This window comes from Anguilla rostrata, chromosome 13 (genome assembly GCF_018555375.3).
Source record: "Anguilla rostrata isolate EN2019 chromosome 13, ASM1855537v3, whole genome shotgun sequence".
Taxonomy (NCBI): domain Eukaryota; kingdom Metazoa; phylum Chordata; class Actinopteri; order Anguilliformes; family Anguillidae; genus Anguilla; species Anguilla rostrata.
Window position 1 is genome coordinate 2,828,829 of NC_057945.1, and position 17,709 is coordinate 2,846,537.

A 17,709-nucleotide genomic window follows, 5' to 3' on the forward strand; every position below is an offset into this window, starting at 1 on the left:
GGATAATACAAAAAAAAAACTCCAAGTCAAAGAACCGCAGGAGTGATCTGAGACAGAGGTAGCCATCCTGCTAACTGCACACACAACAGAGGCAGTGAAGGTACATCCCCCCACCCCACCCCACCCCCCGGAATGTGACACGGAAGGGGAAATGTGACGGGTAGGCTGCAGTGCATATACGGACAGACAGACAGACAGACAGTGGCAGACAGACAGGGACAGTCCCTCCCCCTCCCCCACCCCGCTCTGATAGGGCTCTGATGTCATGTCCATGATTCGGATCCAGGCCTACGTCTCAATTATAGAATTTCTCCCTATTAATAGAGCCGCTCCAATAATAGCCTAGCACTGGCCTCCAGCCGGTAATACTGTGTGCTCCAGTACCAGAGTGACCCCTGAGAGGGTATGGCTGACATTACTCTGAGCTCATCTTAACCTCTACACCCACCAGGCTTCTACACCCAACAAACACCAGCCCTCTACACCCAACAGACACCAGCCCTCTACACCCAACACACACCACCAGCCATCTACACCCAACACACACCAGGCTTCTACACCCAGCATACACCAGGCTTCTACACCCAATATACACCAGGCTTCTACACCCAACAAACACCAGGCCTCTACACCCAACAGACACCAGCCCTCTACACCCAGCACACACCACCAGCCATCTACACCCAACATACACCAGGCTTATACACCCAACACACACCAGGCTTATACACCCAACACACACCAGGCTTCTACACCCAACATACACCAGGCTTCTACATCCAACACACACCAGGTGTCTACACCCAACATACACCTAGCTTTTACACCCAGCATACACCAGGCTTCTACACCCAACACACACCAGGCTTCTACACCCAACATACACCAGGCTTCTACATCCAACACACACCAGGGTGCTACACCTAACACACACCAAGCTTCTACACCCAGCATACACGAGGCTTCTACACCCAACACACACCAGCCGTCTACACCCAACATACACCAGGCTTCTACACACAACATACACCAGGCTTCTACAACCAACATACACCAGGCTTCTACACCCAACACACACCACCAGCCCCCTACACCCAACACAGACCAGCCCTCTACACCCAACACACACCACCAGCCCTCTACACCCAACATACACCAGGCTTTTACACCTAACAACACCAGGCCTTTCACCCAACATATACCACGGCTTCTACACCCAACACACACCAGCCTCTACACCCAACATACACCAGCTTTTCCACACAAAAGCAATTAATAAAAATTGTGCTCAATCTAGAAAATGAGACCAGGCTTTAAACATAACAATCACAAGAAAGTTATTCACTGACCCAACATACACCAGGCCCAGTCTGACCTCAACACACACCCTAACTTTATACAAATTCAACAGCCCCCTACACCCAACACACACCAGCCCCCTACACCCAACACAGACCAGCCCTCTACACCCAACACACACCACCAGCCCTCTACACCCAACATACACCAGGCTTTTACACCTAACATACACCAGGCCTTTACACCCAACATATACCAACAGGCTTCTACTCCCAACATACACCAGCCCTCTACACCCAACATACACCAGCTAATATTCCACACAGATAAACTGCAAAATTAATAAAAATTGTGCTCAAATCTTAGGAAAATGTAGACCAGGCTGTAAATCGATAACAATTCACAAGAAATGTAATATATTTTCCACTAAGCAAATGCCACACCAAATCACACTCTACTGCCCAACCCAGATCTGACTGCTCAACACAGACTCCTCTTACCATCAAGTTATACAGATATTCAAATATCAACATTTTATTTGTTGCTCCTTATTATATTTTCAAAAAGAAGGAGCCACCTGCTTTTATTTCTCCCAATGCTTGTGGAAAGCAATGGGAGAAATGCTCCCCATTTTGACAAGCTGATTTCAAAATCTCAATATAAAAATGTCCAAATTGTGATCCACAAACACAACTCATACGCAGAAACACACACACTCACATGCACACACACGGACACAAACACACATACACATGTGCGCGCTCACACACACACAAACACACACACAAATACACACACACAGAAATGCGCGCGCGCACACACACATGCACACGGACACACACACACACACACACACTCACACATACACCCTGCATCACATGAGTCATATGACTAGTCCCGCGCTGCATCACTGTTATTAGTTAAGGCTCTGTTCCACACACTGGAACAGAGCCTTAACAGATACCAGACCATGGGGCCCACCCACACACTGGAACAGAGCCTTAACAGATACCAGACCATGGGGCCCATCCACACACTGGAACAGAGCCTTAACAGATACCAGACCATGGGGCCCATCCACTCACTGGAACAGAGCCTTAACAGATACCAGACCATGGGGCCCACCACACACTGGAACAGAGCTTAACAGATACGGTCTGGGGCCCATCCACACTGGAACAGAGCCCTACCAAACCGACATGGGCCCATCCACATACTGGAACAGTACCTTAACAGATACCAGACCATGGAGCCCATCCACACACTGGAACAGAGCCTTAACAGATACCAGACCATGGGGCCCACCCACACACTGGAACAGAGCTTTAACAGATACCAGACTGTGGGGCCCATCCACACTGGAACATGAAGCCCATCCACACACTGGAACATGGAGCCCATCCACACACTGGAACAGAGCCTTAACAGATACCAGACTGTAGGGCTCATCCACACACTGGAACACAGCTTTAACAGGATGAGCCACGCAGCAGCCCATGACTTATTATATTTCAAAACAATCTGTTTTCAAAGAAGCAAACATGTCACATTTATTTGCCGAAGTGAGGCAGAAAAAACAAAGCAAAACTGTCAATTTTCACTAGTATGTATGTCAGATCGATCTGACTGGACTCTACTAACCGTATCACTCCTGCTTGACTCTTGACTCAATTAGACTTCTGAGACCCCTACTCAGTCACCCCGACTTTGCCTGTTGTCACTTCCAAAAAAAGGACGCTGCCACTGTTGTAGAGCACCGCGTGATTCACACTTTTTCGCTGCCTTCGTTAAAGGATGGCTTTATCGCCGCCATCTTATTAGCTAACAGCATTAAACGGATACCCCAGCTGAGGCTCGACGTCACAAGCTCGCTAACCAGCATCCATGGAGTACAGGAGCGCACTTCTCACTCCTGATGAAAACATTTACAGAGCACATGCACATTCACACATTGTCAGAGTGCACGCAAACGCCCCCAACCCCAAAGTTCAAAGTTCACAACTCTGGTCCAGTGTGTCTGTGCGTGTCTGAGTATGTCTGTCTATGTGTCTGAGTCTTTGACTCTGACTCTCTGACTCTGACTCTCTGACTCTGACTCAGACTCTCTGACTCAGACTCTGTATCTGACTCTCTGACTTTGACTCTCTGACTCAGACTCTGTATCTGACTCTCTGACTCTGTCTCTGACACTCTGACTCTCTCAAAGAAAGGAAGGACGCTGCACACTGTTACTAGAGCAGCCGGCCGGCCGGTCGGTTGGTCAGCGAGTCGTTTGGCGGATTTGCCGCTGCAGCGTTAGCGCCGTAAAGCTGATGGCGGGTTTATCGCGCGCTCATCTTATTAAGGTAACAGCATTAGGACCCGGGATTACAGCCCCCGAGGGCCGGACGCACGCGGAGTCATCCGCTAACCCCCACGGGCAGACTGAGGAGGGCTACAGGAGAACGCAACCCGCCAACGCAAGACGCTGCACTGACCCCACGGGCACTGAGGAGGGCTACAGAACGCAACCGCCAAACCGCCACAGACGCCTGCACTGACCCCCACGGGCAGACTGAGGAGGGCTACAGGAGAACACAACCCGCCAAACCGCCACAGACGCCTGCACTGACCCCCACGGGCAGACTGAGGAGGGCTACAGGAGAACACAACCCGCCAAACCGCCACAGACGCCTGCACTGACCCCCACGGGCAGACTGAGGAGGGCTACAGGAGAACACAACCCGCCAAACCGCCACAGACGCCTGCACTGACCCCCACGGGCAGACTGAGGAGGGCTACAGGAGAACGCAACCCGCCAAACCGCCACAGACGCCTGCACTGACCCCCACGGGCAGACTGAGGAGGGCTACAGGAGAACACACCCCGCCAAACCGCCACAGACGCCCTCCCTGATCCACCCATCCACACCAACAAACATCCCCCGTCTGCCTTCAGTCAAGCTTGCGAGCGATGGGCACTTCAGTGTCACTGACCAGCGATGGGCACTTCAGTGTCACTGACCAGCGATGGGCACTTCAGTGTCACTGACCAGCGGTGGCACTTCAGTGTCACTGACCAGCGATGGGCACTTCAGTGTCACTGACCAGCGATGGAGCTTCAGTGTCACTGACCAGCGATGGGCACTTCAGTGTCACTGACCAGCATCGCAGAGGGGACAAGTAAACCCGCAGAATAATGTAAAAGAACAATAATCCATGTATATACAGAAAATAATTAATTTAGGACACTGAATGTCCCAAATACAGACGGACTGGGGTACGTCATTACCAATCACACATTGAGATTCTGCAGGCTCTGGCTACTGACAGAATGTTCACCAATTAAGCCAAAAACAAGTGACCCCACAGAAACTCGGGGCTCCAAAATTCTGTACTTCCTTGTTCATCAGGAACAATTAGGATAAGTCGCACCCTTGGTATAAACAAACATCACATTAGAAGATATCTGCTAAATCCTTCCAGCTCAAGGCTACATGGTATGAAAGTTATACACAAATTTCTTAACTAATTCAAACAGTTGGAAAACAAGGCCCTCGTGGACAGACTTCATGCTGAAACTGAGATACAAAGGGCCAGCCTCAAACATCTGGGCCCCTGTAGTTTTGCCCAAAGCGTCAGGCTGGCCAAGATGCCCTCGTTCTGACCAAGCAACAGGACAGCCAAATGACACTTCAACAAAACTACAAGATGGCCGCTTCCGTCCTATTCCACACATTGCCCAATGTCACTTGCACGTTTATTTTAGTTTGGGCGATATTAAAGCTAGCCTAATTCAATTAAAATATAAGAACATAAAGTAAAATAAGAAACCTAGCCATAAAATAATTTTTTGTAGTATCAAAACCCTTTATACTTCAAACTGACAAATAGATTAACAAAATGTTCTGAGCTTAACTGTTATTCATATTTCCCTGTGAATCAGAACTGTTTCTGAAGTCTGTGCATTTTAGGGCTCATAAGCATATTTTATCAAACGAGCTACAGTTATAAAACATTTTTATTTTTAACTGGAAGTTAGCATTGCTGATTTCCGATTAGCCGTCAAATTTACCTGTTCTGCCAACTGTAAAAAAAAAAAAAAAAGAAAAGAAAATTGAACTAGCTTAATCAGTAATGCAACAGTAATATTTGTTATATCAATAAGTGCGACCAATAGCCAATTCCAGGTCAAACAGTTTTTGCCTTTTAAATTTTTTGTCCTTTGACTAGGAAGCCCCAGTGGATTTCTCATCTCTTTCTCAAGGGGGACCTGGTATAAACACACAATAACAGTCACATGATCACAGCTACAAAGGGCAATACGTCACAGTTCTGTACAACAGCTGGACAAGATTAATGGTGGCTGCACTCCGCAGCAGTAACATCTAGTATTAAACATTTTTGAAATTGAAGAACGGTATTAACGCTTAAAAACTAGCCGGTACTGAGGGACTCCAGGGGGTGGGGTAGGGGGGGTGGGGGGGTTACTTAGCAGTAGCAGGCCTCATCCTGCAGCCTGGCTAACCGCTTGCGATCCTGGCTAATCAGCGATCAGCGGCTTATTCAAAGAGATCGCTTAAAATCCGCTTAAAACCCACTCCATATGCTAAACAACGGGCTGAAACGATGGCTGAAAGGCACAAGCTGGTCGAGAATGCTGCGCTATTGAGCAACTTCCAAACAAAAAGTGACATTGTTCGCCGGGAAGTGGCTAACCGTGCCGCAGAAGACGGGGAATTCGTGGAAGGAGAGAGAGGAGAGAGCGAAGGAGGAAACACAGCTTTCCCGCGTGATTTCCCAGAAACCCAACGATTCTGTGGACCCGTTCTGAATTCAGTTTTAACAGCAGGATCCAGTGGCTTTTCCGTTAGATGCCGGACACACTGGATACAAGCCGACTGGATTCCGTGGCCACAGCTACACAGAAATGGCATCTTGCTACATTCATCAGGATGCATTGGATGATTATGAATTCAGAGAAATATGCTATGGAATATTTATCAGCTTGAGAAACACAGCAAGTGTCAAATTTTCTGTCCTCTTTTGAAAAATTATACGTTACATTCAGACACAGAGGATCGGTCTGTGGGATGGTTGTCTTATGTATGGGGAACTACCCAGAATAAGAGTTTTGGGTTCTCTCACATGATGTCCCACCGATTCTCATGCACTGGGCACACAGGGCTTCCTCAGCGACAGATCACAGTCAGCAAGAGCGATGACGGTGACATCCTCACCCATCATCATCCTCACCGGAGTCCCACAAGCTCACACTCTGAGCCCCTTCCTGTACACCCTCTACACTAGCGACTGTGTCAGCCCCTCACCCGTCACTACACATTTCTAATATTCAGGCGATAACTACATAATGACAATAACTCTGTTTTAGCCTATTAGCATTGCATTTCCCATTTCTCACAATGGCGCACAGCCTACAGCCAAATGTCACTAAGACAAACGACGTATCCCTCAATACACCCAGAAAACACTACACAACCCATAAGCACACTCGCACAAACACCCAACACACACTACACAACCCATAAGCCCACTCGCGCCAACACCCAACACACACTACTCAACCCATACGCCCACTCGCACAAACACCCAACACACACTACACAACCCATAAGCCCACTCGCACAGACACCAACACTACAGAACCATTAGACACCCAGCACACACTACAGAACCCATAAGACCACTCGCACCAACACCCAACACACACTACAGAACCCATAAGCCCACTCGCACCAACACCCAACACACACTACAGAACCCATAAACCCACTCGCACCAACACCCAGCACACACTAAGACCCCCAGCACCCCCTCAATCTGTTCTTCACACCACTACCTTCTGGTCACAGATATAGGTCCCTATTCGAGAAAAGGGCCCGCTTTTGCAGTTTTCTCCCTTCTGCCAATGCGTCACTAAATTAAAAGCCTGAGTGCATGCATGTATTGTTTTGTGTGTGAATGTATGAATATATATGAAAACAGGAATGCGTGGCCTGTTTATGTGTGCACATATTGTAGCGAAACGCTCCTGAGGCTGCCTAACTGCTCCACTAACGGTGAAATTCATCTTTAGCACAGTGGTTAGCATAGCTGCTAACGCTGAATTCGCCTTTACACAGGGAGCGCAGCAGTAGATGATTATCTTAGCCAGTGTAGCGAGCTGCTAACGCTGAATTTGCCTTTAGCAGAGTGGTTAGCGTAGCTGCTAACGATGAATTCATCTTTAGCACAGTGGTTAGCGTAGCTGCTAACGCTGAATTTGCCTTTAGCAGAGTGGTTAGCGTAGCTGCTAACGATTAATTCATCTTTAGCACAGTGGTTAGCGTAGCTGCTAACGATGAATTCATCTTTAGCACAGTGGTTAGCGTAGCTGCTAACGATGAATTCGCCTTTAGCACAGTGGTTAGCACAGCCGCTAACGTTGAATTTGCCTTTAGCACAGTGGTTAGCGTAGCTGCTAACGATGAATTTTCCTTTAGCACAGTGGTTAGCGTAGCTGCAACATGAATTCGCTTTAGCACAGTGGTTAGCGTAGCTGCTAACGCTGAATTTGCCTTTAGCACAGTGGTTAGCGTAGCTGCTAACGATGAATTCATCTTTAGCACAGTGGTTAGCACAGCCGCTAACGTTGAATTGAGTTTGATAAAATAAACTGCGTTAAAAGCCAGAGCTCAGACTCCACTGTAACGGTCGAGGGGCCATGTCTGTCCACGGTCTTGCCCCCCAGGTAGGCCACCACGCGACCCCTCGTGAGCGTGCGAGAGAGGGGTCGTGTGAACAGACAAGCCCCTGGACCCTCCCGCTTTAAGTGCGCTGTCTGTGCTATGCATGGACCCGTCCTCCCTCACCTACGCAACGTCCTTCTCCCCTCGATCGCAACACGCTCCTCCTGGACGCGAGCAGCAGCCGAACCGACTTACAGGCTGCCGAAGCTAAGGGCACATGCTAAGCAGGAAGACTGAACCGCCCCAGAAACGGAGCTTAAATCAGCTCTTTGGGCCTTCAGGGTGAGAGACGTGTTTACAGCAGAGTGGACGGTTTTCCAAACTCACAGCAAGACTGGAAAACTGGCTAAACAAATTAAACTTCACACGAGCAGCACAGAAATATTCCACCATCGGCAACTGCCATAGCAGGGAGCCTCGTATTTCTGGTTATTACTTAAATGTTGATGTATATACTATATGATTTCATTTATCATACAATAGTTAGAATTTCATATTGTTTATCCTGCTTATGAAACATCTACTTGATAACTTGTGACAAAATGTTACCTACATTTAATGTTAAACGTGAATTGAAATGGCAAAAAATATCACAAGTACTTAAAAAAAAAAAACCTTTTTAAAATAAACAGAAACTCATGTCTCCTGAACTCCACTTAAGTGCAGTAACTTGCTCCCTATGCCCGCATTCACCCCCCCCCCCCCTCTGCTGTGTTCCTCCCCCACACACCCACGCCCAAAACACACACCTCCACAGCAATCACTCCAACACTGGAGGGAGGGAGGGAGGGAGGGGGAATGAGCGAGAGAGAGAGAGAGAGGGAGTGAGAGGCAATGAAAGAGAGAGAGAGAGAGAGAGAGAGCTGTGTCTGACTCCTAAAATAGATCCCTGGCTCTCTGGCCTCCAGCTCGGTTGCCATGGCGACAGAACCACAGGCTCTATAAATAGACTATCAGCTCCAAATCTTGTGTGACTGGAGTGGGGCCAGCCAGAGAGGGAGAGACAGACAGAGAGCAGCATGGGGAGAAGAGGGGGAGGGAATGGGAGAAAGAGAGGGAGAGACAGACAGAGAGCAGAATGGGGAGAACAGGGGGAGGGAATGGGAGAAAGAGAGGGAGAGACAGACAGAGAGCAGAATGGGGAGAAGAAGGGGAAGGAATGGGAGAAAGAGAGGGAGAGGGAGAGATAGACAGAGAGCAGCATGGGAAGAAGAAGGGGAAGGAATGGGAGAACGAGAGGGAGAGGGAGAGACAGACAGAGAGCAGAATGGAGAGAAGAGGGGGAGGGAATGGGAGAAAGAGAGGGAGAGACAGACAGAGAGCAGAATGGGGAGAAGAGGGGGAGGGAATGGGAGAAAGAGAGGGGCCAGCCGAGAGAGATGGAGTGAAACAACAATAAAAAAGAAAAAAAAGGCCAAGCTCTGAAATAGGGAGGAGAGTTAACCCTCCACACACATACGCTATTGGCCAGCTTAAAAACTCTCAGGCAACGTACAGACATCAGAGGTCTTCAAATAACACGGCCACCGGTGGTCATTCCGGAGCTAGACCGGTGTGGCAGTGGGCGGGGCCTAAACCCGCGAGCCCGTCGCACGCTAACGGACCGACACGCCCTCGCAGCCACGGGATTACCGCGGTTACCGACCGAACACTCCTCCCTGACACACGCGCTTCGACACGGACACGCAGATGCTGGATTCAGCCCTCCCAGAATGAAAAGTGCTCTTCTTTCCCGCTAACACCCCCCCACCCCCCATTTCCAGTGAATTCTCTGCCCCCCTCCCTCCCTCCTCTCCTGATGACTCAGTGATTCAGTCCCAACCATTTTCTGCTGCTGTAAAGACACTACTACAGAGGACAGAGAGAAAGAGAGAGAGAGAGAGCAAGGGGGGGAGGGCAGGCAGTGAGTAGAGGGAACGAGGGAGTGAAAGACAGAGGGGGTGAGAGAAAGATAAAGTAAAAGAGGAAGGGGGAGAGGGAGAGAGGGACAGACAGAGAGGAAAATGAATGAGGGAGTGAAATAAGGGTGAAAAAGAGAAAGGAGGACAGGGATGTAGAGAGAGGAGAGGTAGTCGGCAAACCCCCATGGGAAAGACAAAATGGCAGAATGGGTTGGCAAATAGAGATTACCCATAAAGCACTGCTCCCTCACCTACCATGCTAATGGCTCCATGCTAGTGACACACAAACACAAACTTTCCACAATGTACCCGGGGAAGGGAGGGAGATGGTGGGGGTGGAGAGGAGAGAACTCCTCAGCCCCCAAACTTAATCTCACACTACAACTGCCCTTAACACAGTGCTCAGCACAGCTAGCCTCCCTCAACACAGAATTTAGCACAGCAACCCACCCTCAACACAGCGTTTAGCACAGCTACCTTCCCTCAACAGAATGCTTAGCACAGCAAGCCATTCTCAGCACAACATTCAGCACAGGTAGCCTCCCTCACCACAGCGCATAGCACAGCTAGCCTTCCTCACCACAGAATTCAGCACAGCTAGCTGCCCACATTACAGCGTTAAGCACAGCTAGCCTCCCTCACCACAGAATTCAGCACAGCTAGCCGCCCACATTACAACGTTAAGCACAGCTAGCCTCCCTCAACACAGCATTTAGCACAGCTAGCCGCCCACATCACAGCGTTAAGCACAGCTAGCCTACCTCAACACAGTGCTCAGCACAGCTAGCCTCGCACATTACAGCGTTAAGCACAGCTAGCCTACCTCAACACAGTGCTCAGCACAGCTAGCCTCCCACATTACAGCGTTAAGCACAGCTAGCCTCCCTCAACATAGCATTTAGCACATCTAGCCTCCCTCAACACAGCATTCAGCACAGCTAGCCGCTTCACTACACTGCATTTAGCACAGTTAGCTTCCCTCAACACAGCATTTAACACAGCATACCTGCCTGTGCGCATGCGACAACATGCCCTGCTCAGTGTCAAAGCACATTTAAACATGCAGTGTTGCACACAAATTCCAACTCACTACATAAATGTCTACGCATAAGAAAATTCCCATTAATAGCAAGTGCTAGCTTCTATCTAGAGACTACCAGAGACTAGAGTTTGCAGTCAATGGCAAGTGTAGATAGACTGAGTGGCCTGTGTTCATCTTTCTGCGTTGTGACGTTCTTATTTCTATAAAAATACAGCTACTCAATCATGTTCCACAGAAGCCCATGAACACCCTCAGCTAACACATCGTTTACAAAATGTGTTTGCAGTCTAATTCTAGGTAATTTTGTTATATCAATAAATAAATTCTTTTTTTTTAATTCCTGATTTAGTATGAATGAAGATCATTTAACAGTGTTCTAATGACATTGTCTACTTTTAATAAAAACGAATAGATATTAGTTTTAATGACTGATCTGAGATGACAGCGAACATGCCATGCTGGCACATGGTAAGGACCAGCAAGGACCGGCAAGGACCAGTAAGGACCGGTAAGGACCGGTAAGGACCAGTAAGGACCGGCAAGGACCGGTCAGGACCAGCAAGGACCAGCAAGGACCAGCAAGGACCGGTAAGGACCAGTAAGGCCCGGCAAGGACCGGTAAGGACCGGTAAGGACCAGCAAGGACCAGCAAGGACCGGCAAGGACCGGCAAGGACCGGTAAGGACCAGTAAGGACCAGCAAGGACTGGTAAGGACCAGTAAGGACCGGTCAGAACAGGTAAGGACCGGTAAGGACCGATTAGGACCGATAAGGACCGGTACGGACCGGTAAGGACTGGTAAGGACTGGTAAGGTTCGGTAAGGACCGGTAAGGACCAGCAAACAGTGTTAAAATGGTATGTAGAATGAATTTAAGCTAAGCCCATGAGTATATGCTTAGCTTAAGTCCAATATATAAGTGAAGCTTACGCAGTACAAAACGGTGTGTAAAAATGTGATCAATTCATTACTATCCATTTATACATGATTTAAAAAATAAGTGTGTCTAATGTAACTGATACTATTGTTGATTTACATCTTTGTTTTAGGCGACTGATTATTCTGGATGTATTACATCTATGTGTGGTCACGCGAATAATAATATTAATAATAATATTAATTATATTTTTGCTTCAAAATGGAATTTGACAATATAATCAGTTATCTTGTTTTCCGTGCACCGAACGCATCGGATATTTTGGGACAGAACAGGGACTTGAGTTTCGCCCGTTACATTGACCTTGACCACCACAGGGCACTCGTACATTTCTGCTGAAATTGTATGCAGACAAGGACAATGTGTTTACAACGCTTCAGTGACAAAGAGGAAGATCCATCAGCAACATAATCCTCCACAGAATCTTCCACAGAAGCTAGTTTATTATTAAGAGCATGTAGTTTGAGGGCATTTGCACAATATCAAGCTTGTTAAAATGCATAATCACATGGATTATAGTGGCCAAAATGTGCCCCCCCCCCCCCACAATCATAAACTCAACAAGGCATGCACAGCAGCCACAACAATATTAATCGCACAAACCAACATGCATACAAGTACCCACACACACACCCACACACGCGCATATGCACACACACACATACACACACACACACACACAAACGCACGCACGCACACGCACGCACGCACACACACGCTCTCACACAATTCATTTCGGCAGACACAGTGAGTCACGTGACAGGAAGTGTGTTTAAAAAAAAATAAAAATAAGAACAATGAGATCATGTCACGGCGCAGAGACAGGGTTTGCTTCTGTCCCGTCCTGGGAATGTGAGCATCTCTGCTTATATCTGCGTCTCTGTCCTGCTCAGCGTAGGTGCACCCCCCCAACATCTCTGCTTATATCTGCGTCTCTGTCCAGCTCAGCGTAGGTGCACCCCCCTGCCCCCCCCAGCGTCTCTGCTTATATCTGCGTCTCTGTCCTGCTCAGTGTAGGTGCACCCCCCCCATTTCATCCTCACAGAGGGTTGAGGGGTGGTTTTCTTACACCACAAAAGGGACCAATTTTTATTTGATGCTAATCCCACCATCAAAGAGGGGAAAACACCTCTGAGTCTCTCGCTCTCCCCTTCCCTTTCCCTCTCTCTCTGTTTACCCCTCCCTCTTACTTCCACTCCCTCCTCTCTCTCTCTCTCTCTCTCCATTTTCTTTGCTGCTGCAGCAAGCGTGGGCTATAAATAGAGTGCCTCTCTCTCTCTCTAACTCGCTTGCTCCCCCTCTCTCCTCTCTTTAACTCTCTCGCTCCCCCCTCTCTCTCCCTCCCTCCCTCCATCTGTCACTCTCTCTCTCTCCCTCCCTCGTTCTCTCTCTTCCCTCTCTCACTATCTCTCTCCTTGTTCTCCCTCCCTCTCTCTGTCCCTCCCTCTCCCTCCCTCCCTCTCTCCCTCTCTCTGTCTCTCACCTCCTCTCTCTCTACCTCTCCTCTACCTGTCCAATGCTTTTCTCTCTGTCCTCTTTCCATTTTTCTGTTTCTCTGTTTGTTTCACTCTTTCACATTTTTCTATTCCTCCATCTCCATTTCAGCGCCTCTCTCTCTTTCTCTCTCTGTATCCATCTGACTCTCAGTTTCTCTCCTTCACGTTTTCCTCTCTATACTCCACTCTCTGTTTCTCAAGATGGGGGGGGGGGGGAGAGCTCTTTGCCACACACTGCAACTACCACCACCCCCCCAAACAGGAACTCCAGGGTCATGTGACCACTGTATGCCTCTCCGCAGAGGCAAGACTGATAGATCAGAGGAGGGATAAGAGCAAACAAGAAGAAAAGAGAGGGATGGGGGAAGAGAGAAAGGGAAACTGCTGACACTCATGCACCACACACACACACACACACACACACACACACAAACACATACACTCACACACCACACACTCAGTCACTCACCACACATACACACCACACCACACATACACACACACACTCAGTCACTCACCACACATACACACCACACCACACATACACACACACTCACTCACTCACCACACACACACACACATGCACACACACAAGTACCTCACACGCACCACATATGCACACACGCACGCACACCTCACATGCACCACACACGCACACGCACACCTCAAATGCACCACACACACATACACACACACGCACACACACACACACGCACACCTCACATGCACCACACACACATACACACACACACACACACAAACACACACACACACAAACTCTCAGTCACTCACCACACACACACACACTCACTCACTCACCACACACACACACCATACATACACACTCACTCACTCACCACACACACACACACACAGATACATACATACACACACATGCACACACAAGTACCTCACACGCACCACATACGCATACACGCACGCACACCTCACATGCACCACACACACATACACACACACGCACACCTCACATGCACACCTCACATGCACCACACACACATACACGCAAAACATATACTGCTGGTGAAAGTCTGTACTAACAGAAAAGGATTCCCACAGTTTCAAAGGCATTATTTTCCAGGACATTTTACATGAGCAACACCTGTAAGGTACAGAGGGAGGGGCACGGGGGGGGGAACCACAGACTGGGTCACCTGCAGTTGTGGCCCAGAACATTACACCAAAAATCTTTTACAGGACAAGTAACTGTTTCACCGAATCTTTAAACATCTTTTCTCATTTTCTGTGACTTTTCCATGACTGGAAAACTTTGTCAAAAAATGTAATGTTTTCCAAGACGTGAGGGAAGCTGGACATAAGTTTCCAACCTCACCAACACTCAATTCACTAACCCCATCTGCAGACTAGACACCAAAGCCCATGCGCTTCCATCAGCCAGCAGTGTGTGTGTGTGTGTGTGCATGTGTGTGTGTGCTTGTGTGTGCGTGCGCGTGCATGTGTGCATGAGTACGTGTGTGTGTGTATGTGTACATGCACGTGTGTATGTATGTGCATGTGAGTAGGTGTGTGTGTGTTTGTGTGTGTGCATGCGTGTGCATGTGTATGTATGTGTATGTGAATAGGTGTGTACATGTGTGTGTATGTATGTGTATGTGAGTAGGTGTGTGTGTGTGTGTGTGTGTGTATGTGGGTAGGTGTGTGCATGTGTGTGTGTGTGTCTGTGTGTGTGCATGTGTGTGTGTGTGTGTGAGAGAGAGAGAGAGAGAGAGAGAGAAGCCTGCACTTACTACTGTGCGCAGTCGATCAGCTGATATTCATTGGATCTCTCAAAGCAGGCCTTCACCCCTTCATCCTGCCACAGGGTCTTTGCATGTTCATAAAACTCCTGAGACGGAAAGGGAAAGAGACAGAGAGAGAGAGCGAGAGCGAAAGGGGGGAGAGACAGAGAGATTTTTTTAAATTATTGTATTCACCGTTTCACCTAATTAACACAACATTACACCAGCTAACATACACAAGAATACTACACACACACACACACACAAGTTGTATTCTGTTCATATGTTTACTGGACATATGCTTTGGCAAAATGTATATATGTATATATATATATATATACGTCATGCCAATAAAGCTTATTTGAATTTGAATTTGAGAGGGATGAAGGCCAGAAGACACACCTAGGTTCCCATGATTCATCTTCTCCATGACACTCCACTCCTGAGCAGACCTTTTGCCCTTTTAGCAGGCTAACAGTCAATACAAGTCTGTGGTCATCCCAAGTATTTTATGGGGTGGTGGGGAGGGAACTACACAGAATTTCCTTCTAAATAAATAAGCAAAATCGCAAATAACCCCATAAAAGGATGATTAGCCAAATGCACACAACACAGAGAGAGCATCGGCATTTAACTTAAATCGCGTGTGAAGCTTCTGTTTCTGCACTGTCACTGCCCTACACGGGACGTGGAACGCCTGGAGACTCGCTGGATTCACAGATGCTGATGGCCCTGTGTGTTCCAGGCCAGCCTCTCCCCGTCTGACACCTCGCCCGGCCGGCCGGGGGAATCCACTTCATTAAACACAAGCCACTCGACACGAGCCGAGACCCAAGCTAGAGCCGGCTCGGCCGACAAACTGGGAACACCGTGAGCATAATTCTGTTTGCTGCTTCTAAAAAAAACTTTAAAAAAACACTGAGATACTTAAAATCGGTTGCCCTCCACAGCTACCTGTCTGTAAATGTCTAACATGCGATTAGTCTCGCTTCCTTTCTTACATTTTTTATTCTATTACTCGGTTTGACTATTTTCTCCCACTTGCAAGATCATGCATGAAAAGTGCTGTAAAAAAAAGTTTATTAATAGTTTATCGATTGAACACACTTCTTGCTTTCTTAAAAAAAAAGTTTTAATTCATATCCTCTCTCCATTTCTGATCAACTAGACAAATCTCCCCCTCCCCCCCCCCCCCACCCCCACACAGAAAAAAGCAGCACAAACCCAACTGTCAGAGTAACAGAGGCTTCCTTTATAACCAGTCACATGCAGTTTGGGGGGTGGGGGGGAGGTGGCCATCGGCAGTAACTCCTTATTACATTACTGTGGGCTACCCACAATCCTCTGGGCTGAGACTGAATGCTATCTTGTTTCTTTCTGTCCATGAGCTTTTAGTCACGGCTGTCTTCCTTACTTCCTTACTTGTGATCAAAGATGGCCTCACACGCAAAGACAAAGGTTCGTTCGCTTTGAGCATCTTGCAGCATTTGGCTTGGGTCTTTAGAAAAAGTACTCCTCTACACCGCAGTCCACATAAAACACATGGAAGCACGCAGCACTGTCATAACCGTTAAACATTCTCTTTACCGCTAAAACATCCTCTTTACCAAACCTTACTGGTGGCACTGGGTCAGTAAAGGGTATGCACTGTAGAGTTAGGGTAAGGGCTCTACAAAGGCACTGTAGAGTTTGGGTAAGGGCTCTATAAAGGCACTGTAGAGTTAGGGTAAGGGGTCTGTAAAGGCACTGTAGAGTTAGGGTAAGGGGTCTATAAAGGGTATGCACTGTAGAGTTAGGGTAAGGGCTCTGTAAAGGCACTGTAGAGTTAGGGTAAGGGGCGACATAGCTCAGGAGGTAAGACCGATTGTCTGGCAGTCGGAGGGTTGCCGGTTCAAACCCCGCCCTGGGCATGTCGAAGTGTCCTTGAGCAAGACACCTAACCCCTAACTGCTCTGGCGAATGAGAGGCATCAATTGTAAAGCGCTTTGGATAAAAGCGCTATATAAATGCAGTCCATTTACCATTTACCATTTAAGGGCTCTATAAAGGGTATGCACTGCAGAGTTAGGGTAAGGGGCCTGTAAAGGCACTGTAGAGTTTGGGTAAGGGCTCTATAAAGGCACTGTAGAGTTAGGGTAAGGGCTCTATAAAGGGTACTCACTGTAGAGTTAGGGTAAGGGCTCTATAAAGGGTACTCACTGTAGAGTTAGGGTAAGGAGTCTGTAAAGGGTACTCACTGTAGAGTTAGGGTAAGGGGTCTATAAAGGGTACGCACTGTAGAGTTAGGGTAAGGGCTCTATAAAGGGTACGCACTGTAGAGTTAGGGTAAGGGCTCTATAAAGGCACTGTAGAGTTAGGGTAAGGGCTCTATAAAGGGTATGCACTGTAGGGTTAGGGTAAGGGGTCTATAAAGGGTATGCACAGTAGAGTTAGGGTAAGGGGTCTATAAAGGCACTGTAGAGTTAGGGTAAGGGGTCTATAAAGGGTACTCACTGTAGAGTTAGGGTAAGGGCTCTATAAAGGCACTGTAGAGTTAGGGTAAGGGCTCTAT

The 17,709-nt window shown here is 48.0% G+C and overlaps 1 protein-coding gene across 2 annotated transcripts in view; it reads right to left on the minus strand.

The window, feature by feature from the left end:
• The window catches only part of gnas (GNAS complex locus), a 74,633-nt gene that overhangs the window by 12,095 nt on the left and 44,829 nt on the right, over positions 1 to 17,709 (minus strand). For both annotated transcript variants that reach the window (XM_064305074.1, XM_064305075.1), the window contains exon 5: positions 15,168 to 15,265. In XM_064305074.1, the coding sequence (XP_064161144.1) occupies positions 15,168 to 15,265 (98 nt within the window). The remainder of the gene's footprint in view (positions 1 to 15,167; positions 15,266 to 17,709) is intronic.